The sequence below is a fragment of the Heptranchias perlo genome, chromosome 21, assembly GCF_035084215.1.
Source record: "Heptranchias perlo isolate sHepPer1 chromosome 21, sHepPer1.hap1, whole genome shotgun sequence".
NCBI lineage: Eukaryota > Metazoa > Chordata > Chondrichthyes > Hexanchiformes > Hexanchidae > Heptranchias > Heptranchias perlo.
In genome coordinates, this window is record NC_090345.1 from 48,643,707 (window position 1) to 48,670,731 (window position 27,025).

General features: G+C 46.0%; 1 protein-coding gene across 5 annotated transcripts in view; it reads left to right on the forward strand.

The window, feature by feature from the left end:
* mypn (myopalladin) overlaps window positions 1-27,025 on the forward strand; it is a 441,574-nt gene that overhangs the window by 407,982 nt on the left and 6,567 nt on the right. For 3 of the 5 annotated variants that reach the window (XR_010966742.1, XM_068002628.1, XM_068002627.1), the window contains exons 18-19: window positions 3,552-3,717; window positions 4,784-4,917. Coding sequence is in view for 3 of the 5 variants with exons in the window: in XM_068002628.1 (XP_067858729.1) it covers window positions 3,552-3,717; window positions 4,784-4,917 (300 nt within the window). In the remaining 2 variants the exon portion in view is untranslated. Of the gene's footprint in view, window positions 1-3,551; window positions 3,718-4,783; window positions 4,922-27,025 lie in introns of all 5 variants that reach the window. The other 2 variants (XR_010966743.1, XM_068002630.1) reach the window with 1 other exon arrangement.

Below are 27,025 nucleotides of genomic sequence, written 5' to 3' on the forward strand. Positions count from 1 at the left end.
GACCATGCCCTCTAGTTCTAGACTCTCCAGCTAGGGGAAACAACCTCTCAGCCTCTTACCCACATTATACTCCATCTGCCCACTCACTTAATCTGTCTATATCCCTTTGCAGGCTCTTTGTGTCCTCCTCACAGCTTACTTTCCCACCTAGCTTTGTATCATCAGCAAACTTGGACACATTACTCAGTCCCTTCATCTAAGTCATTAATATAGATTGTAAATAGCTGAGGCCCGAGCACTGGTCCTTGCGGCACCCCACTAGTTACAGTCTACCAACCTGAAAATGACCCGTTTATCCCTACTCTGTTTTCTGTCCGTTAACCAATCTTCTATCCATGCTAATATATAACCCCAACCCCATGAAACTTTATTTTGCGTAGCAACCTTTTATGTGGCACCTTATTGAATGCCTTTTGAAAATCCAAATATACTACATCCACTGGTTCCCCTTTATCTACCCTGCTAGTTACACCCTCAAAAAACTCTAATAAATTTGTCAAACACAATTTCCCTTTCATAAAACCATGTTGACTCTGCCTAGTCATATTCTGATTTTCTAAGTGGCCTTTTGTGCTTGAAGCAAACAGTAGAGTGTGAAGCTAACGTAAGCCTGCAAATACAGTGCTAATGAGACAGAAATTATATCAAATGCCTCCCACCTCCTTTTCCTGGGTTTCCGCCTGGTGGAGGTGTAGAGAGGTGAGTCTTTTTATTTTAATAAAACTTAGACTTCAGGGAGATTTAAAATAATGAAGGGCCTAGACTGTGTCCATATGGATAGACTACTTGAATTAGATAGGTTAGGGAGAATCAGGGGACACCTGTATATGTTACATAAGCCTAGAACTAGGTTAGATGTCAGGAGGTTTTTCTTTTCGCAGAGAGTCTTCGATCTTTGGAACAAGTTTTTGGCTCGTGCAGTGAATGCCGATTCACTGCTAGTATTCTAAAGGGAGCTGGATAAGTTCCTGGCTGAGGCTGATATCATTGTGTACAAAAGGTAGGTGGGATGTTGGGAGATGTCCCTCATGGTTACTGTGATCACTTGGAACTCATTTTGATCGCCTTTGGAGGTTGAAGAGGAATTTCCCAGATTTTTTTTCCTCGAAGTGGCCTTGGGTTTTTTAATCTGGTTTATTGCCTCTCCCAGGAGATTACCTGGGTGGGTGGTGAGTGGAGGACATTGGGGATCATGACACTCAGCTCCACCATGACCATATTGGACAGGCTCAAGTGTTCAGTTGATCTTTCCTGTTCATCGTTTTTATATGGCAGAAGCACCCAATGTAAGTGGGCTTCCAAATTGCGAATAGCCCCCTCAGGTTAGAGGATCTTAGACAAGGCTGCTAACAATCTCCTCCTGTCTCCAAAAAGGTAAGTTATATTTTGCAGGTCTAGCAAGGAGGATCATCGGGACTTGAGGCCTTGTGAATGTCTTTGGTCAGCAGTCAGAAAGCCTTGAAGCCCCCCACCATTACCATTGAGAGGTCTGGAGCTGTGGTATACTTTCCTGCTTTTGGGTGCAAGCCGCTTCCAAGGGGCACATAAAAACCGGAGAGGGGCCTCGGTAATTACCTGAACCCATAAATAAGATTTGTGCTTAGGCAAAGGGGGAAGAAAAATTGGCCACAACATGTGCTAAAAGCAGCACCTATAGTAATGTTTAGGGTCTATCTTCAGACTTTGGGGTAATCTACCAGCTTACCTCTGTTAGTAGATGAGGCACCACTCCCCCGCCCCCCTTCCTCCCCATTTCAAAGTGGAAAAACTATCCCTTACAAGCAGGCTTCAGAAGAAAATTGCTTTTCTCAATCCCTTTCACAAATTGGTACATTAGGAATGTAAGAGAACATGTGCTTTCATCTGCTCATACCGTAATAATTTAAATGGCTTTATTAGAGTGTGACTCAGTGACTTCCTCTTTGACACTGGATTCCTGCCAATCGATTTAAAAGGTTAATTCATCTGTAATGCACTAAACCTGGATTAGACACCCACCTTTTCAGAATTCTAGTAAGTTTTGAGTATAGGTGATATTTTCCATTGAATATGAGTCTTGGTTTGGCCCAGCTCCCTGCTCCATTCTCCATCAGTTTAATGAAGGCTTTCAGGGGACGTTGAGTATCCCAGGAGATTTGAAGATTTTTTTCTGTTGTGCAATCTGAAATCCTAATACATTTTGATTTTATTAATGTATTATAAACTATTAATGTATTATAAAATAGCACTATATCTAATGTTTTACATTATATTGTCTTATATTATATAGTGTAATGTCGCTTTATATTAGTTAGATACATCCCTCACTCATGAAGACAGGTCCCACAACAAAATTCTTGAGTTTAGAATATTTCTCTGTTGATTAACATGTTGCATTACAATGCAACAAATCCTTTCCCTCCTAGCTACAGAAAATAGACATAGTCCAACGACTAATTCTATCAGATTCTGCAAATGTAAAAGCTTTTTCCTTGTGTATTCACACATTGAATGTTCCCAGTTGACTTTTCTGGTATTCTAGTATCCCTTGAAACTATTATTTTATGAAAGGAAAAAAATTCTTGTTAGAATTTATTAAATAGTTAAGACAAGGTACTGAACAGATTTAAGGATCTCTGGAATGAAATATTCAGGCAGTAAGTAAATGAAGGTTGTGTGATGATTCCCAAAGTGGTGCTGTGCTGTCTTTCACTATCTGATAACAGAATCTGATAACATCATCCACTCTGCACTCGATTACCAGGAGAGCCACATAAAGCAGTCACCTGCACTAATATCAGCAGCAGGGCCTAAATCTCGACCTCAGCCTCAACTGATACTTGAATTTGTCTGGGGGTTTGATTGTCAACTTTTGTGTATTCTTCATCAGGCAAGAGAGGAGAGCGCACCTGAAGAGAGAGTGCATGAGGAGTGAAGATTGCATGAGAGAGGAGTGCAGAGAGAGAGAGAGAATGCACGAGAAGGGAGAGTGCAAAGGGAACAAGAATGCCTGAGGAGCGGGGAGGGGGGGGGAATTAGAATACATTTTTAAACATAACATGGTCAGAATAAGGACTTCTCTGCCACACATCATGGCTGAAGCAGAATCCACAAATTCTTATAGATGGGATTTAGATAATTGCTTGAAAAAGAGAAATATTAAAAGGTTTGGGGAGCAAGCACAAGAGTGGGATTAGTCTAGGTGGATATCTAGAGGGAAGCATCAGTGCAGTCTTGGTCTGTTTCTGTGCTGTAACATTCTATGATTTTATCTATGACTCTAACAGGTTGCAGGTTCTCCATCTCAGGAGAAGGCAAGTGGTAGCACAGACCCTTTCCATTAGTTTTCATGTATATTTTTAAAATATGGTCAATTTAAATTTGTTAACACAACTGAAATAATCACGACGTCACTCTGTGAGAGGAGGAACCACGGCAACAGATACAGTTAGTATCTGTGCAGCAAAAACAGGGAGGTGAAAAATAATATAAAACTCCCAGAAAGGTCACAGCTAGTGTTCTAAAATACTTGTTTTGTTCTCTGTTTCCATTTGTTTGGTTTGGTTTTGCAGCAAAAGAAATTACGAAGGCACCCGTGTTTATCGAGAAATTGCAGAACACAGGAGTAGCAGAGGGTCACCCAGTCAGAATAGAGTGCAGAGTGATGGGCATGCCTCCTCCCATAATCTTCTGGAAGAAAAATAATGAGACGATCACTCCCAACAGGGAAAGAATAAGGTGGGTCCAGACTACAGTGTACAGTATGGCCATAGCTGCTATTAATGTAACAGACAGTTGCTTGGTAAAAATATTAAGGGTCATTTTCTGACTTTACGCTCCCATGTGGAACCACAACTCCCAGGACTGCATATTGGAAATTTGATTTCATGACTATTTTGGTCGCACCTGCATTTCTGATAAGCCCAGTGGGTAAGGCTCCCCTTCAACAGCGTGAAGTCAGAATGTTATCCCTATTGTGTTTACCTATAGCACGTTTACACTGCAGGTGCCAGCCTGAGACTAGTAGCTTCAGTTCAGGGTCCAGGCAAGCAGAACCCTGCTTATTTTGCTTGGCTCCTGTCTGGCTGGAAGTTGAGAGAGAGCTCTCTCCAAACAGTTAGAAATTTAAATGATAATAGAGTGCAGAGGGGAGAGTCTCCGCTTTTAAACATCTAAATTTAGGTAGGATGGATTTTATAAGTGTCCAGGAGGTTAAACAGAGCCCCCGAGCACTTTGGATCCCATGGCTGTACGCTCAATGTGTTGTAAAACCAAAGCTGTGTGAGACTACCCCCTCTAGGACTTTCACTTCACTGTGCTCCAGAGCCAAGAGGACTAAGCTGACAGTGTAAATACACCTGAAGAGTATAGACTCTGTAAAAATCATTCACAGCTTCACACTGCAGCATCACCATGGGTGAGCTGAGCTCATATAATCTCAAACTAAATACCTGAAAAATCTCTTTCTAACTGGAGTAAGTTTGAGGCAGTGCCTTGTGCTGGATATCACTTTGTTTCAGATTGTTGCATTAGTCAGTTGCAAAGCCTTGGTAAAACTAGTTGCACTGTGATATTAACTTTAAACTCATCTGTCTGCTTTAACTTGGTAGATTTTTTTTCTAGAATACAATAAACTTAAAGTTACAACACAACTGGAAAGACAATTAAGTTGCCTATATGAGTGATGATTTGTATTGTTTAGCCTGAAGTACATTGCCAAAGAATAATAGTATGTATCACCAATCAGCCTTCCAGTTTGTTTTTATATGTACCTAACTAAATCTATGACATTTGTGTTACCCAGCATGCACCAAGATACCACAGGGTACGTCTGTCTCCTGATTCAGCCAACCAAGAAGGAGGATGCTGGTTGGTATACTGTGTCTGCTAAAAATGAAGCAGGAATAGTGTCTTGTACAGCCAGACTGGATTTATATGGTTAGTGAGTATTCACTGCTTAACAATTATTGGGGTAGATTTTCCTTAGCGTCACTGGGCGGAAACAGGGCGGTAGCTCCCCATAAATGGTGGGGAAACCTTACCGACTGGCTCCCGATCCATCCGACCCCAACTTCGGAAGCACCTACCTCTGGATGGCCAGAACCGGGCAGTAGGCACTTTTAATATGCTTAGGAATAGGAGTTGGCCATTCAGCCCCTCGAGCCTGTTCTGCCATTCAGTGAGATCATTGCTGATCTGTATCTTAATTCCATCTACCCGCCTTGGTTCTGTAACCCTTAATACCCTTACCTAACAAAAATCTATCAATCTCACTTTTGAAATTTTCAATTGACCCCCAGCATCCACAGCTTTTTGGGGGAGAGAGTTCCAGATTTCCACAACCCTTTGTGCTTTCTGACATCACCCTGAACGGCCTAGCTCTAATTTTAAGGTTATGCCCCCTTGTTCTGGACTCCCCCACCAGAGGAAATAGTTTCTCTCTATCTACCCAATCAAATCCTTTAATCATCTTAAACACCTCAATTAGATCACCCCTTAATTTTCTATACTCAAATCGGGGTCCTATGATGTACATACTACTGTCAAGAGAATGAGTGATGGGCCTATTTCCAGAGCACTGCCAGTGCCTTTACCATTCCAAATAACAGGTGTGAAAATTCACTCAGAATAATGGAGGTAAAGGTGGCATTGCCATATTTTGTAGGTCATTTTTCAATGTTTATTAATGCACTGCACATTTCTATTAAACAAGTCCTTATCACAACCATGCCCAAAATTTGATACAAGTTGCCACTAGTTGCCTGACTCACCGAAACAGGACAACAGCACAGCATCTGTGGCATGTGGACAAATTCACACTGATGCTATCAGGGTACTCTTGTTATGATAAGGCTAAGGTATATTGTTGGAGAATAGTGAACAGAGTTTTCTTCTGCTTGATGCTGACATTGTGGGTGAACACAATGTTAATGCAGTCAAGAAATCAAATTTTTGGGATACATAACTAAGGGTATGTCTTATAAATCTAAGAAGATGATGTTGAAGTTGTAGCTGGCCTTGGTGAAACTGCATCTGGAGTACTGGGTTTAGTTTTGGCCTCCATATTACAGGAAAGAAGTAGAGTTCATTATAGAACTCCGATTGTTGTGGTAACATGTCTGGTAGAGGTAAAGGAGGCAAGGGTCTTGGCAAAGGACATGCCAAGCATCACCGTAAAGTCCTCCGAGATAACAAGGAATTACTGTAGGGAAATGGTTTACTTCCAGTGATTCATGGACCTGGTCATAGTTCAGACAAAGAAAGACACTCTGACGTGATAGTTTCATTAATCAGTGATTATTTAATGATTTAAGAAGAGCACATAAGCATGAAGCGACTCAATCAATATGTGCATTACTCTACCCAATTCCTACAAGCAGGCATAAAGCAAAGCAAGCAAGTAACACATACAACCTTTATAAAGCATCAAAGCAGCCGTCTAGGTCTCGAAGTAAGGTGTCGATTGCTGCGGTGATTGATGCGTCGAATGATGTGTCGAGTTTCATTATCTGCTCATCAAGGTTTGTCTTCTCATCACAGTTCTTTGTCTTCTCATCGAGGTTTCTCTCTTTATCAAAGTTCAGAAGTAAAGTATTGAAGTGCTCATTGATGGAGGAGCTCACACCGCAGTAATTGTTCAACTGTTCCTCCTGCAACTGTTGACTGTCGAAGCTGCTACGATGTCCTATCTTTATATGATTCTGAGCAGATAGGGTGTGATCCAAGTTACGAGACGTTCATCTTGGCCACTCACCCATCGTTGTATTAATGATTGATGGAGAACCATGTGAATCCACTGTATCATCTTCTCCCTACAGACCCTCCTCAAGTGGATCTGACTAATCTTTTGACCAATCCACTTCATACACCTTGAGCATTGTCCATGGGTGTTAAGTTTTCTTCGTCATTGGTTCATGTTCCTGTGTAGGATGGGTTTGCTGTGACATACGCAAAAAGAATATTTCCTTGCCATGCTTGCAGATTAAACGTCACATTACACATAAGCAGATTATCATAGTATACATTGCGTTCATTTTAAAGCCATACTAATCATTCTAACCCATGGGTTTTGTCCAACATTATATACTGTCTCCCACCACTCATGAGCACCCAGCATGTTTATCGCTTTTTCTAAGCTCTCATAGAGTCATAGAGTCATACAGCACGGATAGAGGCCCTTCGGCCCATCGTGTCCGCGCCGGCCATCAGCCCTGTCTACTCTAATCCCATATAATCTCATTGTCTTGCTGCATTTTTACAAGGCGCTTCTGTGAAGTTTAGTACGTTCTATGATGGATTTAAGACTCAAGGATAATTGGATGTCCAAACCAGACCACGGCTTTCAGGGCCTCATGCTGCATTGATATATTAACTTGAATTGTGGTGATATCGTGGGTCACCATGGGTATCAGCACGATATGATCTATCTTGGTCAATTCCGTCGGTACGAAACAAAAGGTTGGGGATTCTATGGGGCACACTTGATCGCCGTGCTCATAGGTGAATTTTGTGGTAGTTACACAATATTCCCCTCGTCCTAGATAAGACATTTTTCACCTGGTGGGCATCCCATGTCTGCAGTTGCACTGTGCACATAGGAGACTGGCCATCTAGGGTAGACCCACAGGCAGCTATGCCTGGGGTTGTGCTATCACACCTACATATCCAGGATCCTCTTGACCTGGTCCAACAATCCAGGCCAGGGCCTTCCCTGGAGCTCCCTTTTTCATAACCTGTTTGAGGAATCGTATAAATTCCTTATGCACATCCCCTTCAATAGTGCCGATGGATTCTACTTTAAACACTTCCCATTTTCCTTTTCTATTAACCATGGAAACCACATAACCACCGATAACAACCCACTCTCTGTTTCATTGTCTGCATCTCGGTTACACGGTCGCCGGGCATAATAATTCGACCCATATCTCCTAATTTTGTCGGTGCTATTCACATTTTTATGGTGTTTGAACCAATCCTTAAGGGTTTTATTACTTACAAAGTTGGGTACCCTATTATTCTCAATATCCTCCAGGCCCTATTGTACTTGATTCGGTAAAAACCCTCCATACATAGCACAGGTAATGGCCTTTGACATGTTCTGATTGTGTAACATGTTATTATGTTGCTGGGTTATTTCATTAATCTTCCCTCTTAATCATTCCATCCACCATTTCCTTTATGGACTTCCGTCCTTCTTGTTGTTCCAGAATTTCACCTCTCTGCCCTTTATTTGTTTTACTCATGTTTCCCTTCATTTGCTGTCTCATAACCTCATTGTGTTCCCACATGTTCTCTACGTCTATCTGGTTCCAGGCTGCTGTTCCAGCCGTGGCTCTGATCTCTAACCATTCTCCTAATTCTAGCCTCTTTCTACTGTGGGTTCCCGTACCATTGGTTATTGGGGTGGTTGTAACATTGTCCCAGACAATATTAATCAAGGGTTCTTGAATGTCCAGGTGCCAAGGCTTATCCAGATCCTGGCCTGTATTTCTCTGGACAAAATCTTTAATCTGTTGTTCTACCAATGTTTGGTAAAATTCTTTGTGTTTTGGGTCACATAGGTACAATCTCATACCTCACATTATTATACAGTGCCTCGTGGGTGCGAGTTACTCCCAGACCATTCTTGGAGCCTGGCGTCTGTGGAGGGCACAATATTTTGGTCACCCTCCGTCAAAGGGGCTTTGCTATAAAGATTGCTAGCCCTCCCCGATAGCCATATTTATAAAAGATGGTGCCACAGCTAAACAGTCCGTTATGTCTTTTATTAAATGCCGGCCGATTTAAATCGTTTTCTCCATTATCCTCTTTTTCAGGGATGGTTTCCATGGAGTTGGGCACCCTTACCTGTCCCACCTTCTCAATAAGAGGGCCTAGTATGATAGCATGCCCCAAGTCATCCATTTCCTTCTTCCACCAGATCAGGGGAAGTTGTTTGGCATTCTGTTCTTTTTTGAACCTAGAGTCATAGAGTTATACAGCACGGATAGAGGCCCTTCGGCCCATCGTGTCCGCGCCGGCCATCAGCCCTGTCTACTCTAATCCCATATTCCAGCATTTGGTCCGTAGCCTTGTATGCTATGGCATTTCAAGTGCTCATCCAAATGCTTCTTGAATGTTGTGAGGGTTCCTGCCTCCACAACCCTTTCAGGCAGTGAGTTCCAGACTCCAACCACCCTCTGGGTGAAAAAGTTCTTTCTCAAATCCCCTCTAAACCTCCCGCCTTTTACCTTGAATCTATGTCCCCTTGTTATAGAACCCTCAACGAAGGGAAAAAGCTCCTTAGTATCCATCCTATCTGTGCCCCTCATAATTTTGTACACCTCAATCATGTCCCCCCTCAGCCTCCTCTGCTCCAAGGAAAACAAACCCAATCTTCCCAGTCTCTCTTCATAGCTGAAGCGCTCCAGCCCTGGTAACATCCTGGTGAATCTCCTCTGCACCCTCTCCAAAGCGATCACATCCTTCCTGTAGTGTGGCGACCAGAACTGCACACAGTACTCCAGCTGTGGCCTAACCAGTGTTTTATACAGCTCCATCATAACCTCCTTGCTCTTATATTCTATGCCTCGGCTAATAAAGGCAAGTATCCCATATGCCTTCTTTACCACCTTATCTACCTGTTCCGCCGCCTTCAGGGATCTGTGAACTTGCACACCAAGATCCCTCTGACCCTCTGTCTTGCCTAGGGTCCTCCCATTCATTGTGTATTCCCTTGCCTTGTTAGTCCCTCCAAAGTGCATCACCTCGCACTTTTCCGGGTTAAATTCCATTTGCCACTGTTCCGCCCATCTGACCAACCCATCTATATCGTCCTGCAGACTGAGGCTATCCTCGCTATTTACCACCCTACCAATTTTTGTATCATCAGCGAACTTACTGATCATACCTTTTACATTCATATCCAAGTCATTAATGTAGACCACAAACAGCAAGGGACCCAGCACCGATCCCTGTGGTACCCCACTGGCCACAGGCTTCCAGTCACAAAAACAACCTTCGACCATCACCCTCTGCCTTCTGCCACTAAGCCAGTTTTGTATCCAAAGTGCCAAGGCACCCTGGATTCCATGGGCTCGTACCTTCTTGACCAGTCTCCTGTGGGGGACTTTATCGAAGGCCTTACTGAAATCCATGTATACCACATCCATTGCGTTACCCTCATCCACACGCCTAGTCACCCCCTCAAAAAATTCAATGTAACCTGACGCCTGTTCCTCCGTGATCAAGCCGTAAGGTTCCCAGCCATGTCTTTGTTCTATTCCCTGATATTGCCCACGTCTGCCCTTTATCCTCACTACCTTGGTATGCCTCATGCTACATTCTTCACTTTTTACTTGATATCCATTTACATACAATATTAACATACATATTATCATTACAAACAGTAATTTCATTCTTGCTGATGTTTCGTTTGCCTCAAGTCGACCGAGGACAAAACAAAACACATGGATAATGTCTGCTCTTGGTTAATATCTTATTTTTTTAAAATTCAGTTTAATGTAAATGTCTTCTATTTACATATCATAAACGTCTTTGTCTGTGATTCCATGGAGTGTACCTATCAGGTGGACGGACCGGCCTTTGTCTCAGTCGCCTAGGACTGGGGGCTCTCTGTCTTACCACAGGTGGGTGTAATAGGTCATTCTCCTCGTCCCATAGCATAGGAGGGAGGTGAGTGACCTCTTCCTCCATTGGACTGATTACACCACATACACCTCCCTTGTACTCTTTTAGTTGGTTGACATGGAGCCATTTTCCTTTGCCCTTTTTCAGGGTTACTTTGTACACAGATGGACTGGCTTTATCCACAATGGGATATGGTCCAGAAAAGTGAGCCACGAATGGCCCTGCTGATGGGTACATTTTTACCATCACTGTCTGTCCCACGTCCCATTCTATTGCTTTGACTTAGGTGTCAAAATATATTTTGCTGGTCTTTTTAGATTGTCCAATATTGGCGGCTGCAAAGACCATTGTCTGTTGCAGCTGGTCACGTAATTGGTTACCATACTGCTCCTGAGTCAAGGCTTGATACTGAGGCTCAGACATATCCTGATACATCAAATTTTCATGGGTTCTCATCACTCTCCATCTCATTAACTCATGGGGTGAAACCTTGATGGTACCCGTGACTCAGTGGATCTCATAGCCATTAATGCCAAGGGCAGCAATTGGTCCCATGTTTTGCGGAATTGTTCAATCAACTTCTTTAGCATTGTTTTTAATGTTCAGTTCATGCTCTCCACTATGCCTGATGAGGTTGGATTATGTGAAATATGGAATCTTGTTTTGATTCCTAGCAGCTGCATAGCAGTTTGCATCACCCTCCTCCTAAAATGACTACCTTGGTCCAAGTGTACGCTGGACTTTGGGAGTCCCCATCTGGTGAATATGTGGTTCACCAGTATTTTAGCTGTGGCCTGTGCTGTTCCATTAGGCTTGGAAATGCTTCTACCCACTTGGAGAATGTGTCTACTACCCACCAATACATACCGATTACCTCGAGAGGAATGGGGAAAGGGCCCAATATAATCTATCTGTAGATGTGTCCAAGGGTCGGCTGTCGGCCGAGTGTGGTGTAACAGTGCCTTCTTGGTATTCACATCCGGGTTGTGTTGTATATAAATTAAACAGTTGTGACAATAATGCTGCACCTGGTTTTTCATTTCTGGCCACCATGTTACTTGCTGGAGCCTTTCTAATGTTCCCTGTGGACTAGGGTGTCCTGAGTTGGGTGCATCGTGAGCTTGGTAATGAAAAGCATCGTGCTCATTCTGTGGTACCGCCCACTTTTGATCATACAGCAGGATCCCATCTTTCACCTTTAATTTGAGCTGATTAGCATATTCTCCCCTTGGGCTTTTTTTCTTTTCTAGCATCACCAAGACTGCCTTTATTTCAGGATCCTCTTGTAATTATTTCAAATCGATTGGGTCAGCCAACTTCTCAGGCTGATTAGTTTCCATCGGGGGAAACATTTCTATCGGATCCCAATTTGTTCCCTCCTCTCCTCCTTTCTTAGCCAATTCGTCTGCTTTCTGATTTCCCTCCCTAGAGGCTCATTCTTAGTGTGAGCTATGACTCTAGTTGGGAACTCAACTGGATGTGTGACCACATACACTACAGCTGCCAACTCAGCTGCTTGCGCAGACATATGTGCAGGCAGTCTAATAGCTAATTCTATTTGTTTGGCCAGGTCATATATTCCACATCCTGTCTTCTTTTGTCCGTTCTCTACTGGATCCATCGCCATATATATATTGAGTGTCAGGCAACACTCCTGCTCTTATTGGACCTTTGTGTTGGTTTTGATTGGCCACCTTAGACTGATGTTTTTTGCGTAATACATCAGATTTCCTTCTATCACCGTGGGGAACTATCTACTTTATTAAGAAACCTAAAATTTTTTTACACTTGACCAAAGCAAAGAATTACCATTTTAACCGAAACAAACCCAACAAAATACATCGAGAAAAACATGGGAGAGACTGGCTAGGTTTTCTGTCTTATCTTCCAAGGTCTGGCTCTCTCTTTTGTGCTAAGCTGGCAGCCCGTCTGACATTAACCCTGTCTATTCTGCATACACATCTACACAGGACAGCTCAATTTGGAATTTCCAACTCAAATCCTTCTCTTTGTGTTTTTAAGATGTAACCACATTAAGAAAACTGTTCTATAAATGGTCAAAGTGATTTGAAACAAGCAAAGCAACGAACACCCAAGCTAAAGAAAAATTCTCTGGCTTGTAACAGGATAGAGATGGAATCTTCCCTTTTCCCTTTCCTCCTGATTGAAATCCTGTGTTATCCTTTATCTCTGAACTCCATTTTCAATCTCCGAGGTTTCCTACTTAACTCAACTTTGAACCAATTTAACATCTCATGGGAAAGACCTTTTGTCAGGCTGGTATTGACTCTCCTGATTAAAGGTTTTCTCTGTTGCTGGAAGGATGGGATATAGTGAATGGAAAGGGGGGACTGGGAAACCGCTGCAGGGATCTAGTCTCTTTCTCGATTCACTTTCTAGAACCTCTACAACTGCCTCTCTCACTCCTCCAACTCCCAGACCATCATTACACTGGTCACATTTTCCCTTTTCACTCTCAGCTTTGAGACGGTCCCTTTCTACAGAACCTTTCTATGCTTCTGAACTAGCTACTGCTGCTCGTTGGTGAACAACCTCATCTCTAAATTGCTGCATTTCCTTCTCGTGCTTCTATATATAACTTTCTGCTTATTTTTTTTTTTCCTTTAACTCTTCCTTTAACTGAGTGACCTGCTGACTGAGCGTGGAGGCAGCAACTGTAACGGGGGTCTGTTTTAATGATCCAGGCTCGTCACCTAAAACTGCAATCACGCGTTGCAAGCCTCTTGGCCCTAATTCATGTCGGTTTTGTATCGTTTGTCTAAAGCTACTCTTTAGGCCATCCCTATTTAATTCCACCTCACCCAGATTATTCTGTAATTCCAGTACATTTCATGCCAATACTTCACATCTTTGACTTCTCTCTATCAAGGCCTCCACAATATTGTTTGCCGTAGTTAATGTAAGATGCTCTGACAATTGGCCCTCCTGCTCCTGTTCCTTCTTTGAGACATCTTTCATTAGATCACCCACTTTGGCCTCACTCCTCCACACACAGAAATGAGAGACACACCCGAACAGTCACCTCACCGATTCCCTTTTCATTCCTGGGCTGCTATCTTATCGTTTCTCCCTCCTTCCTTTCAGAATGTCTAACAACCGTCTCACTGCTTTCTTTTTCGTACCAAGGCCACTGTCTTTTTGTTTACTGAAGGCAAGGAGCCATACAGCTTTAGCCTTTTAAAAAAATGTTGGCTTCTCTGCTTTTATATGTATCCACGTATCATCTGCTGTCTGCTTCAAAGGGTCTGCCTGATGGTCCTCAACCAGGGACCATTCCTCACTCTTTGGTAGCTTCTTTGCTATGTATTTTTGAACTGCCATTTCCATTTTATATTCCACCCCCTTTACCTGTCCTTTAATTGATACCTTCTGTTTCTATCTAAACCGTTCCAGTGTAATTTTTGTTACAACCCTCCAACCCCTCTTCCCAGAAAAACGATATTTCTGTCTGGACGCTGGACTAGGATTTTTTTATATATACCTTCCACCCGTTCCGAGCTGTTTTCTGTCTAAACGAGGCTCCAGTATATAGTCCATGTGCTTCTGCCCAAAAAGCCCTGTTTTCTGTCTAAGCGTTGGACAGTGTTCTTTCTTTACCCTGCCTGTTATACCCTCCTATGCCTCTCTGGACATTGGGAAGGAGGGTATAACAGAGCCTCTGCTCTGTGGGATAATTTCACGTGAACTTGTACACTTTCTTTGTTGAACGATGTCAGGTCCCTGTTCTGGTGTTACTTGTAACAAAATGATTTACTTCCCAGTGATTCGTGAACCTGGACAATCGTTCAGACAAAGAAATACACCCTGATGTGGTAATTTCGATAATCAAAGTGATTATTTCATGATTTAAAAAGGGCGTATAAGTATGATGCAACTCAATCAATATGTGCCTTACTCTACTCGATTCCTACGAGCAGGCATAAAGCAAAAGAAGCAAGTAACACATACAACCTTCATAAAGCATCAAGGCAGCCTTCCAGGTCTCGCATTAAGGTGTCGATTGCTGCGGTGATTGCTGCGTCGATTGCTGCGTCGATTGCTGCATCGATTGCTGCGTCGATTGCTGCGGTGATTGCTGCGTCGATTGCTGCATCGATTGCTGCGTCGATTGCTGCATCGATTGCTGCGTCGATTGCTGCATCGATTGCTGCGGTGATTGCTGCATCGATTGCTGCATCGATTGCTGTGGTGATTGCTGCATCGATTGCTGCGGTGATTGCTGCATCGATTGCTGCAGTGATTGCTGCGTCGATTGCTGCATCAATTGCTGCGGTGATTGCTGCGTCGATTGCTGCGGTGATTGCTGCGTCGATTGCTGCGGTGATTGCTGCGTCGATTGCTGCATCGATTGCTGCGGTGATTGCTGCGTCGATTGCTGCGGTGATTGCTGCGTCGATTGCTGCATCGATTGCTGCGGTGATTGCTGCGTCGATTGCTGCATCGATTGCTGCGGTGATTGCTGCGGTGATAGCAGCGGTGATTTTTTAAAAATTCATCCATGGGATGTGGGCGTCGCTGGCAAGGCCAGCATTTATTGCCCATCCCTAATTGCCCTCGAGAAGGTGGTGGTGAGCCGCCTTCTTGAACCGCTGCAGTCCGTGTGGTGAAGGTTCTCCCACAGTGCTGTTAGGAAGGGAGTTCCAGGATTTTGACCCAGTGACGATGAAGGAACGGTGATATATTTCCAAGTCGGGATGGTGTGTGACTTGGAGGGGAACGTGCAGGTGGTGTTGTTCCCATGTGCCTGCTGCTCTTGTCCTTCTAGTTGATAGAGGTTATGGGTTTGGGAGGTGCTGTCGAAGAAGCCTTGGCGAGTTGCTGCAGTGCATCCTGTGGATGGTACACACTGCAGCCACTGTGCGCCGGTGGTGAAGGGAGTGAATGTTTAGGGTGGTGGATGAGGTGCCAATCAAGCGGTCTGCTTTATCTTGGATGGTGTCGAGCTTCTTGAGTGTTGTTGGAGCTGCACTCATCCAGGCAAGTGGAGAGTATTCCATCACACTCCTGACTAGTGCCTTGTAGATGGTGGAAAGGCTTTGGGGAGTCAGGAGGTGAGTTACTCGCCACAGAATACCCAGCCTCTGACCTGCTCTCGTAGCCACAGTATTTATATGGCTGGTCCAGTTAAGTTTCTGGTCAATGGTGACCACCAGGATGTTGATGGTGGGGGATTCGGCGATGGTAATGCCGTTGAATGTCAAGGGGAGGTGGTTAGACTCTCTCTTGTTGGAGATGATCATTGCCTGGCACTTATCTGGCGCGAATGTTACGTGCCATTTATGAGCCCAAGCCTGGATGTTGTCCAGGTCTTGCTGCATGCGGACACAGACTGCTTCATTATTTGAGGGGTTGCGAATGGAACTGAACACTGTGCAATCAACAGCGAACATCCCCATTTCTGACCTTATGATGGAGGAAAGGTCATTGATGAAGCAGCTGAAGATGGTTGGGCCTAGGACACTGCCCTGAGGAACTCCTGCAGCAATGCCCTGGGGCTGAGATGATTGGCCTCCAACAACCACTAACATCTTCCTTTGTGCTAGGTATGACTCCAGCCACTGGAGAGTTTTCCCCCTGATTCCCATTGACTTCAATTTTACTAGGGCTCCTTGGTGCCACATTCGGTCAAATGCTGCCTTGATGTCAAGGGCAGTCACTCTCACCTCACCTCTGGAATTCAGCTCTTTTGTCCATGTTTGGACCAAGGCTGTAATGAGGTCTGGAGCCGAGTGGTCCTGGTGGAACCCAAACTGAGCATCGGTGAGCAGGTTATTGGTGAGTAAGTGCCGCTTGATAGCACTGTCGACGACACCTTCCATCACTTTGCTGATGATTGAGAGTAGACTGATGGGATGGTAATTGGCCGGATTGGATTTGTCCTGCTTTTTGTGGACAGGACATACCTGGGCAATTTTCCACATTGTCGGGTAGATGCCAGTGTTGTAGCTGTACTGGAACAGCTTGGTTAGAGGCGCCGCTCGTTCTGGAGCACAAATCTTCAGCATTACAGCCGGGATGTTGTCGGGGCCCATAGCCTTTGCTGTATCCAGTGCACTCAGCCGTTTCTTGATATCACGTGGAGTGAATCGAATTGGCCGATGACTGGCTTCCGTGATGGTGGGGATATCGGGAGGAGGCCGCGATGGATTATCCACTCGGCACTTCTGGCTGAAGATGGTTGCAAACGCTTCAGCCTTGTCTTTTGCACTCACGTGCTGGACTCCGCCATCATTGAGGATGGGGATGTTTACAGAGCCTCCTCCTCCCGTTAGTTGTTTAATTGTCCACCACCATTCACGACTGGATGTGGCAGGACTGCAGAGCTTTGATCTGATCTGTTGGTTGTTGAATCGCTTAGCTCTGTCTATAGCATGTTGCTTCCGCTGTTTAGCATGCATGTAGTCCTGAGTTGTAGCTTCATCAGTTTGGCACCTCATTTTTAGGTACGCCTGGTGCTGCTCCTGGCATGCTCTTCTACACTCCTCATTGAACCAGGGTTGATCCCCTGGCTTGTTGGTAATGGTAGAGTGAGGAATATGCCGGGCCATGAGGTTACAGATTGTGCTGGAATACAATTCTGCTGCTGCTGATGGCCCACAGCACCTCATTGATGCCCAGTTTTGAGCTGCTAGATCTGTTCTGAGTTTATCCCATTTAGCACGGTGGTAGTGCCATACAACACATTGGATGGTGTCCTCAGTGTGAAGACGGGACTTCATCTCCACAAGGACTGTGCGGTGGTCACTCCTACCAATACTGTCATGGAAAGATGCATTTGCGACAGGTAGATTGGTGAGGACGAGGTCAAGTAAGTTTTTCCCTTGTGTTGGTTCGCTCACCACCTGCCGCAGGCCCAGTCTGGCAGCTATGTCCTTCAGGACTCGGCCAGCTCGGTCAGTAGTGGTGCTACCAAGCCACTCTTGGTGATGGACATTGAAGTCCCCCACCCAGAGTAGATTCTGTGCCCTTGCTACCTTCAGTGCTTCCTCCAAGTGGTGCTCAACATGGAGGAGGACTGATTCATCAGCTGAGGGAGGACGTTAGGTGGTAATCAGCAGGAGGTTTCCTTGCCCATGTTTGACCTGATGCCAGGAGATTTCATGGGGTCCAGAGTCAATGTTGAGGACTCCCAGGACCACTCCCTCCTGACTGTATATCACTGTACCGCCACCTCTGGTCGCTCTGTCCTGCCGGTGGGACAGGACATACCCAGGGATGGTAATGGAAGATTCTGGGACGTTGGCTGAAAGGTATGATTCTGTGAGTATGGCTATGTCAGGCTGTTGCTTGACTAGTCTGTGAGACAGCTCTCCCAATTTCGGCACAAGTCCCCAGATGTTAGTGAGGAGGACTTTGCAGGGTCGAGTGGGCTTGGTTTGCCGTTGTCGTGTCCGGTGCCTAGTGGTCCGATGCCGGGTGGTCCGTCCGGTTTTATTCTTATTGTGACTTTTCGTGACGAGATTTTACAACTGAGTGGCTTGCTAGGCCATTTCAGAGGGCAATTAAGAATCAACCACATTGCTGTGGGTTTGGAGTCACATATACGCCAGACCGGGTAAGGACGGCAGGTTTCCTTCCCTAAAGGACATTAGTGAACCAGATGGGTTTTTACGACAATCCGGTAGTTTCATGGCCACCGTTACTGATACTAGTATTTTAATTCTAGATTTTTTATTTAATTAATTGAATTTAAATTCGCCAGCTGCCATGGCGGGATTTGAACTCATGACTCTGGATTTTAGTCCAGGAACATAACCACTATGCTACCGTACCCTGGGATTGCTGCGGCGATTGCTGCGTCGATTGCTGCGGCGATTGCTGCGTCGATTGCTGCGTCGATTGCTGCGGCGATTGCTGCCTCGATTGCTGCGGTGATTGCTGCGTCGATTGCTGCCTCGATTGCTGCGGTGATTGCTGCGGTAATTGCTGCGGTGATTGCTGCCTCGATTGCTGCGGTGATTGCTGCATCGATTGCTGCCTCGATTGCTGCAGTGATTGCTGCGGTGATTGCTGCGGTGATTGCTGCATCGATTGCTGCGGTGATTGCTGCGTCGATTGCTGCGTCGATTGCTGCGGTGATTGCTGCCTCGATTGCTGCGGTGATTGCTGCCTCGATTTCTGCGTCGATTGCTGCAGTGATTGCTGCCTCGATTGCTGCATCGATTGCTGCGTCGATTGCTGCGGTGATTGCTGCCTCGATTGCTGCGGTGATTGCTGCCTCGATTGCTGCGTCGATTGCTGCGGTGATTGCTGCGTCGATTGCTGCGTCGATTGCTGCGTTGATTGCTGCGGTAATTGCTGCGTCGATTGCTGCGTCGATTGCTGCGGTGATTGCTGCGTCGATTGCTGCGTCGATTGCTGCGTCGTTTGCTGCGGTGATTGCTGCCTCGATTGCTGCGGTGATTGCTGCCTCGATTGCTGCGGTGATTGCTGCCTCGATTGCTGCGGTGATTGCTGCGGTGATTGCTGCGTCGATTGCGGCGGTGATTGCTGCGGTGATTGCTGCGTCGATTGCTGCGTCGATTGCTGCGTCGTTTGCTGCGGTGATTGCTGCCTCGATTGCTGCGTCGATTGCTGCGGTGATTGCTGCCTCGATTGCTGCGGTGATTGCTGCGTCGATTGCTGCGTCGATGGCTGCGTCGATTGCTGCGGTGATTGCTGCGTCGATTGCTGCGTCGATTGCTGCGTCGTTTGCTGCGGTGATTGCTGCCTCGATTGCTGCGTCGATTGCTGCGGTGATTGCTGCCTCGATTGCTGCGTCGATTGCTGCGGTGATTGCTGCGTCGATTGCTGCGTCGATTGCTGCGTCGATGGCTGCGTCGATTGCTGCGTCGATTGCTGCGTCGATTGCTGCGTCGATTGCTGCGGTGATTGCTGCGTCGATTGCTGCGGTGATTGCTGCGTCGTTTGCAGCGGTGATTGCTGCGGTGATTGCTGCGTCGATTGCTGCGGTGATTGCTGCGGTGATTGCTGCGTCGATTGCTGCGGTGATTGCTGCGTCGTTTGCAGCGGTGATTGCTGCGGTGATTGCTGCGTCGATTGCTGCGGTGATTGCTGCGTCGATTGCTGCGTCGATAGCTGCGTCGATAGCTGCGTCGATTGCTGCGGTGATTGCTGCGTCGATTGCTGCGGTGATCGCTGCGTCGATTGCTGCGGTGATTGCTGCGTCGATTGCTGCGGTGATTGCTGCGTCGATTGCTGCGGTGATTGCTGCTTCGATTGCTGCCTCGATTGCTGCGTCGATTGCTTCGTCGAATGAAGTGTCGAGTTTCATTATCTGCTCATCAAGGTTTGTCTTCTCATCAAAGTTCTTTGTCTTCTCATTGAGGTTTTTCTCTTCGTCAAAGTTCAGAAGCAAAGTATTGAAGTGCTCATTGATGGAGGAGCTCACACCGCAGTAATTGTTCAACTGTTCCTCCTGCAACTGTTGATTGTTGAAACTGTTACAATGTCCTATCTTTATATGATTCTGAGCGAATAGGGTGTGATCCAAGTTACGAGCAGTGCCATCTTGGCCACTCACCCATCGTTGTATTAATGATTGATGGTTGGTTGGACCACTCGAGAATCGTGTGAATCCACTGTATCAACTTCTCCCTGTGAATCCACTGTATCTACTTCTCCCTGTGAATCCACTGTATCTACTTCTCTGTGTGAATCCACTGTATCTACTTCTCCCTGTGAATCCACTGTATCTACTTCTCCCTTATGAATCCACTGTATCTACTTCTCCCTGTGAATCCACTGTATCTACTTCTCTGTGTGAATCCACTGTATCCACTTCTCCCTGTGAACCCACTGTATCTTCTCCCTGTGAATCCACTGTATCTTCTTCTCCCTGTGAATCCACTGTATCTACTTCTCCCTGTAAATCCACTGTATCTACTTCTCCCTGTGAATCCACTGTATCTTCTTCTCCCTGTGAATCCACTGTATCTACTTCTCCCTGTGAATCCACTGTATCTACTTCTCTGTGTGAATCCACTGTATCTACTTCTCCCTGTGAATCCACTGTATCTACTTCTCCCTTATGAATCCACTGTATCTACTTCTCCCTTATGAATCCACTGTATCTACTTCTCCCTGTGAATCCACTGTATCTACTTCTCCCTGTGAATCCACTGTATCTACTTCTCCCTGTGAATCCACTGTATCTACTTCTCCCTGTGAATCCACTGTATCTACTTCTCCCTGTGAATCCACTGTATCTACTTCTCCCTGTGAATCCACTGTATCTACTTCTCCCTGTGAATCCACTGTATCTACTTCTCCCTGTGAATCCACTGTATCTACTTCTCCCTGTGAATCCACTGTATCTACTTCTCCCTGTGAATCCACTGTATCTACTTCTCTGTGTGAATCCACTGTATCAACTTCTCCCTGTGAATCCACTGTATCTACTTCTCTGTGTGAATCCACTGTATCTACTTCTCCCTGTGAATCCACTGTATCAACTTCTCCCTGTGAATCCTCTGTATCTACTTCTCCCTGTGAATCCACTGTATCTACTTCTCTGTGTGAATCCACTGTATCTACTTCTCCCTGTGAATCCACTGTATCTACTTCTCCCTGTGAATCCACTGTATCTACTTCTCTGTGTGAATCCACTGTATCCACTTCTCCCTGTGAACCCACTGTATCTTCTCCCTGTGAATCCACTGTATCTTCTTCTCCCTGTGAATCCACTGTATCTACTTCTCCCTGTGAATCCACTGTATCTTCTTCTCCCTGTGAATCCACTGTATCTACTTCTCCCTGTGAATCCACTGTATCTACTTCTCCCTGTGAATCCACTGTATCTACTTCTCTGTGTGAATCCACTGTATCAACTTCTCCCTGTGAATCCACTGTATCTACTTCTCCCTGTGAATCCACTGTATCTACTTCTCCGTGTGAATCCACTGTATCTACTTCTCTGTGTGAATCCACTGTATCTACTTCTCTGTGTGAATCCACTGTATCTACTTCTCCCTGTGAATCCACTGTATCTTCTTCTCCGTGTGAATCCACTGTATCTACTTCTCCCTGTGAATCCACTGTATCTTCTTCTCCCTGTGAATCCACTGTATCTACTTCTCCCTGTGAATCCACTGTATCTTCTCTGTGTGAATCCACTGTATCTACTTCTCCCTGTGAATCCACTGTATCTTCTTCTCCGTGTGAATCCACTGTATCTACTTCTCCCTGTGAATCCACTGTATCTACTTCTCCCTGTGAATCCACTGTATCTACTTCTCCCTGTGAATCCACTGTATCTACTTCTCCCTGTGAATCCACTGTATCTTCTTCTCCCTGTGAATCCACTGTATCAACTTCTCCCTGTGAATCCACTGTATCTACTTCTCCCTGTGAATCCACTGTATCTTCTTCTCCCTGTGAATCCACTGTATCTTCTTCTCCCTGTGAATCCACTGTATCTTCTTCTCCCTGTGAATCCACTGTATCTACTTCTCCCTGTGAATCCACTGTATCTACTTCTCCCTGTGAATCCACTGTATCTACTTCTCCCTGTGAATCCACTGTATCTTCTTCTCCCTGTGAATCCACTGTATCTACTTCTCCCTGTGAATCCACTGTATCTACTTCTCCCTGTGAATCCACTGTATCTACTTCTCCCTGTGAATCCACTGTATCTACTTCTCCGTGTGAATCCACTGTATCGACTTCTCCCTGTGAATCCACTGTATCTACTTCTCCCTGTGAGTCCAGGTGCATTTTAAGGAGCTGTTTTGTTTTGAGAACGGACGTTATTAGAGCCTTCTCGAAGCTTCCCTACAGCTGTCGTCTTATCAGTTGTTTGTCCTTTGCAATTGTTGTATGACCTGAAGACCAGTTTAAACTCTCTCGAAGCTTCTCGAAGTTGATTACATCTTCTGTCTTTCATGCTTATCAGTTGTTATTGAAAACCGCAGCTTCTGGAAGTTTTGTACTTTGCTGCTTTCGCAGTTTTAAACTGATGTCCAAATGTCCAGTTTTGAACTGCATGCACTTTGCAGGTTTGAATTTATACTGTCCAAATTTCCAAATGTTCCAGGGGCAAGTTAACCCTTGCTTTCACACGTACTGTCCAAGTGAATGTCCAAAGCCTTAAAGGGACTCATTAAACCTGATTCGTCAGGTAGGTTTTAAGTTCAAAAGAGTAAAATGGGATCTCCAACTCCCCGATGTCCCCTCTCCGATCTCCAACTCCCCGATGTCCCCTCTCCGATCTCCAACTCCCCGATGTCCCCTCTCCGATCTCCAACTCCCCGATGTCCTCTCTCCGATCTCCAACTCCCCGATGTCCCCTCTCCGATCTCCAACTTCCCGATGTCCTCTCTCCGATCTCCAACTCCCCGATGTCCCCTCTCCGATCTCCAACTCCCCGATGTCCCCTCTCCGATCTCCAACTCCCCGATGTCCTCTCAACGATCTCCAACTCCCCGATGTCCCCTCTCCGATCTCCAACTCCCCGATGTCCTCTCTCCGATCTCCAACTCCCCGATGTCCCCTCTCCGATCTCCAACTTCCCGATGTCCTCTCTCCGATCTCCAACTCCCCGATGTCCCCTCTCCGATCTCCAACTCCCCAATGTTCCCTCTCCAATCTCCAACTCTCGATGTCCAACTCCCCCATTGTTGAGCCCCTGATGACCCCCCCCATAATCGCCAACCCCCCCCCTCGATGTTGTCCACATCCCCCCACCTCACCCCCCTCCAATTTTTCTCAAGCCCCGTGAGCTCTCTCTCTCTTTCTCCCACCCCCCTCTCTGATTTGCAGTTCCTTTCACTGCTGACTGACAGCCAACCTGTCAATCTGGCAGCCGAGCGTGGGAAACCCAGAAGCCACATTAAGGGCCTCCAATTAAGTCGCAATCGCGTGGAATGAGGTAAGAATTTTTTCCCCGGGTTTCCCGTGTGCCCATTCCCCACCCCCCCCCCACACCCGCTGAGATCCCACTGCCATGCCCCTGAAGTCTTGAAGGTTTTTATGGAGAATATCGTTAGGGACTCCATTATCTACACTGAACATACCAAACGCAAGACAGTCACTGAACGTGCCAAACGCAAGACGGTCACTGAACGTGCCAAACGCAAGACGGTCACTGAACGTGCCAAACGCAAGACGGTCACTGAACATGCCAAACACAAGATGGTCACTGAACGTGCCAAATGCAAGACGGTCACTGAACGTGCCAAACACAAGACAGTCACTGAACGTGCCAAATGCAAGACGGTCACTGAACGTGCCAAACACAAGACAGTCACTGAACGTGCCAAATGCAAGACGGTCACTGAACGTGCCAAACACAAGACGGTCACTGAACGTGCCAAACACAAGACGGTCACTGAACATGCCAAACACAAGATGGTCACTGAACGTGCCAAATGCAAGACGGTCACTGAACGTGCCAAACACAAGACAGTCACTGAACGTGCCAAACACAAGACGGTCACTGAACATGCCAAACACAAGATGGTCACTGAACGTGCCAAACACAAGACGGTCACTGAACATGCCAAACACAAGATGGTCACTGAACGTGCCAAATGCAAGATGGTCACTGAACGTGCCAAACACAAGACAGTCACTGAACGTGCCAAACACAAGATGGTCACTGAACGTGCCAAACACAAGACGGTCACTGAACATGCCAAACACAAGACCGTCACTGAATATGCCAAACACAAGACAGTCACTGAATATGCCAAACGCAAGACATCACTGAACGTGCCAAACGCAAGACAGTCACTGAATATGCCAAACACAAGATAGTCACTGAACATGCCAAACGCAAGACATCACTGAACGTGCCAAACGCAAGACAGTCACTGAATATGCCAAACACAAGATAGTCACTGAATATGCCAAATGCAAGACAGTCACTGAACATGCCAAACGCAAGACATCACTGAACGTGCCAAAAGCAAGACAGTCACTGAATATGCCAAACGCAAGACAGTCACTGAACATGCCAAACGCAAGACATCACTGAACGTGCCAAACGCAAGACAGTCACTGAATATGCCAAATGCAAGACAGTCACTGAACATGCCAAACACAAGATGGTCACTGAACATGCCAAACACAAGATGGTCACTGAACGTGCCAAATGCAAGACGGTCACTGAACGTGCCAAACACAAGACGGTCACTGAACGTGCCAAACACAAGACGGTCACTGAACGTGCCAAACACAAGACGGTCACTGAACGTGCCAAATGCAAGACGGTCACTGAACGTGCCAAACACAAGACGGTCACTGAACGTGCCAAATGCAAGACAGTCACTGAACGTGCCAAACACAAGATGGTCACTGAACGTGCCAAACACAAGACGGTCACTGAACATGCCAAACACAAGATGGTCACTGAACATGCCAAACACAAGATGGTCACTGAACGTGCCAAATGCAAGACGGTCACTGAACATGCCAAACACAAGACGGTCACTGAACGTGCCAAATGCAAGACGGTCACTGAACATGCCAAATGCAAGACAGTCACTGAACGTGCCAAACACAAGACAGTCACTGAACGTGCCAAATGCAAGACAGTCACTGAACGTGCCAAACACAAGATGGTCACTGAACGTGCCAAACACAAGACGGTCACTGAACATGCCAAACACAAGATGGTCACTGAACGTGCCAAATGCAAGACGGTCACTGAACATGCCAAACACAAGACAGTCACTGAACGTGCCAAACACAAGATGGTCACTGAACGTGCCAAACACAAGACGGTCACTGAACATGCCAAACACAAGACCGTCACTGAATATGCCAAACACAAGACAGTCACTGAATATGCCAAACGCAAGACAGTCACTGAACATGCCAAACGCAAGACATCACTGAACGTGCCAAACGCAAGACAGTCACTGAATATGCCAAACACAAGATAGTCACTGAATATGCCAAACGCAAGACAGTCACTGAACATGCCAAATGTAAGACAGTCACTGCCATGGATGTCCTGAAATGGCAGAGGCGAATCCCCTATAGGTTCGATGGTTGGAAAAGACAAGTAGAGTTCATGGAGGGAGACCGGAGGAGAGCTGCAAGGCCTTCATGAGGGGCTGAGTTATAGGAAATATAATTCATTCTGGGGTTTTACCCTCATGAGAAGCGGAAGATCAGGGGGAACTTGAGAGATAAAACTTTCAGAGATACAGAGAAGCTAGATCAGTGAGAGTTCCTCTGTCAGGCACGTGATTCACCCATTAGGAAACACGGGGATAGTTAAAGGTGTCAAAGGAAAATAGGAAATTCAAGCAACTTTTTCTCAGTAAGAGGGTGATAGAATTGTGAAACAGATTACCAGTCGAAGTGGTAGAACAGAAAACCATGCCAGGTTTAAAAAAGGACAGGATAAATTCCAGTTAAGAAAGGGGATACAGGGATACTAGTTCGAGAATCACAGTAAGGAACCTGATGGGATGTTTGGAAGCTGCCTTTTCCATCCAAAAATTGTCCGTTTCGGTCCGTTTTTTGGAGTAAAATGGGGCTATGTGGCTTACTGCCACAATCCCACTCCAAAAAACGCATACCAGAATTCTCCTTATAAAATCCACCAGTCACCATTAGGAAGGTGATACCATGTTCAAGGACTTTGGAGAGGAAAGGGTGGTTAGCGATGGGGCAGTAATTTGCAAGGAAAGAGGAGCTAAGGGTGGGTTTTTTTTGAGGAGGGGGGTGATGACGGTAGATTTGAAGGGGAGGGGGACAGTACTTGAGGAGAGGGAACCGTTTACCATATCAGCTAACATGGGGGCCAGGAAGGGAAGTTGGGTGGTCAGCAGTTTGGTAGAAATAGGGTTGAGGGAGCAGGAGGCGGGTCTCATGGTCAAGATGAGCTCGGAGAGGGCATGAGGTGAGATAGGAGGGAAACTAGAGAAAGATGTGAGACCAGGGTTAGGACGGGGGGAACCGTAGGGGAAGTTTGGCTTGATGGGCTAGGGGAAGGGAGGGAAGCAGCAGAGGCAGCTGAACGGATGGTCTCAATCTTAGTGACAATGAAGTCCGTGAGCTCCTCGCATTTGTTGTTGGAGGTGGAGGGGGCAGGGGAGAGGTGTTTAAGGAGATGGTTTGTAGTGGAGAAGAGAAGCCAGGGGTTATCTTTCTATTCCAGGGTGATCCTGTAGTAGTGAGAAGTTTTTGCAGAGGAAGCAGGGCCAAATAGTGCTTGATGTGATCCAACCAAATGGGGGCTGTACCAAGGGGAATGACCAGGGTGGGAGAGAGTAAGGGGTTTACTGAGGACAAGAGCATCAAAGGTGGAGGTGAGGGTGTGGTGGAGCACATCGGTAGCTGCAGAAGTATCATGGCGAATGGACAGCCAAAGGCTAGACAGTTGGGAGTTTGTAGGGGCCGTTGTAAGTGACTTGGGGAGGAGTTTTTTCCAGGGGCAGATGCA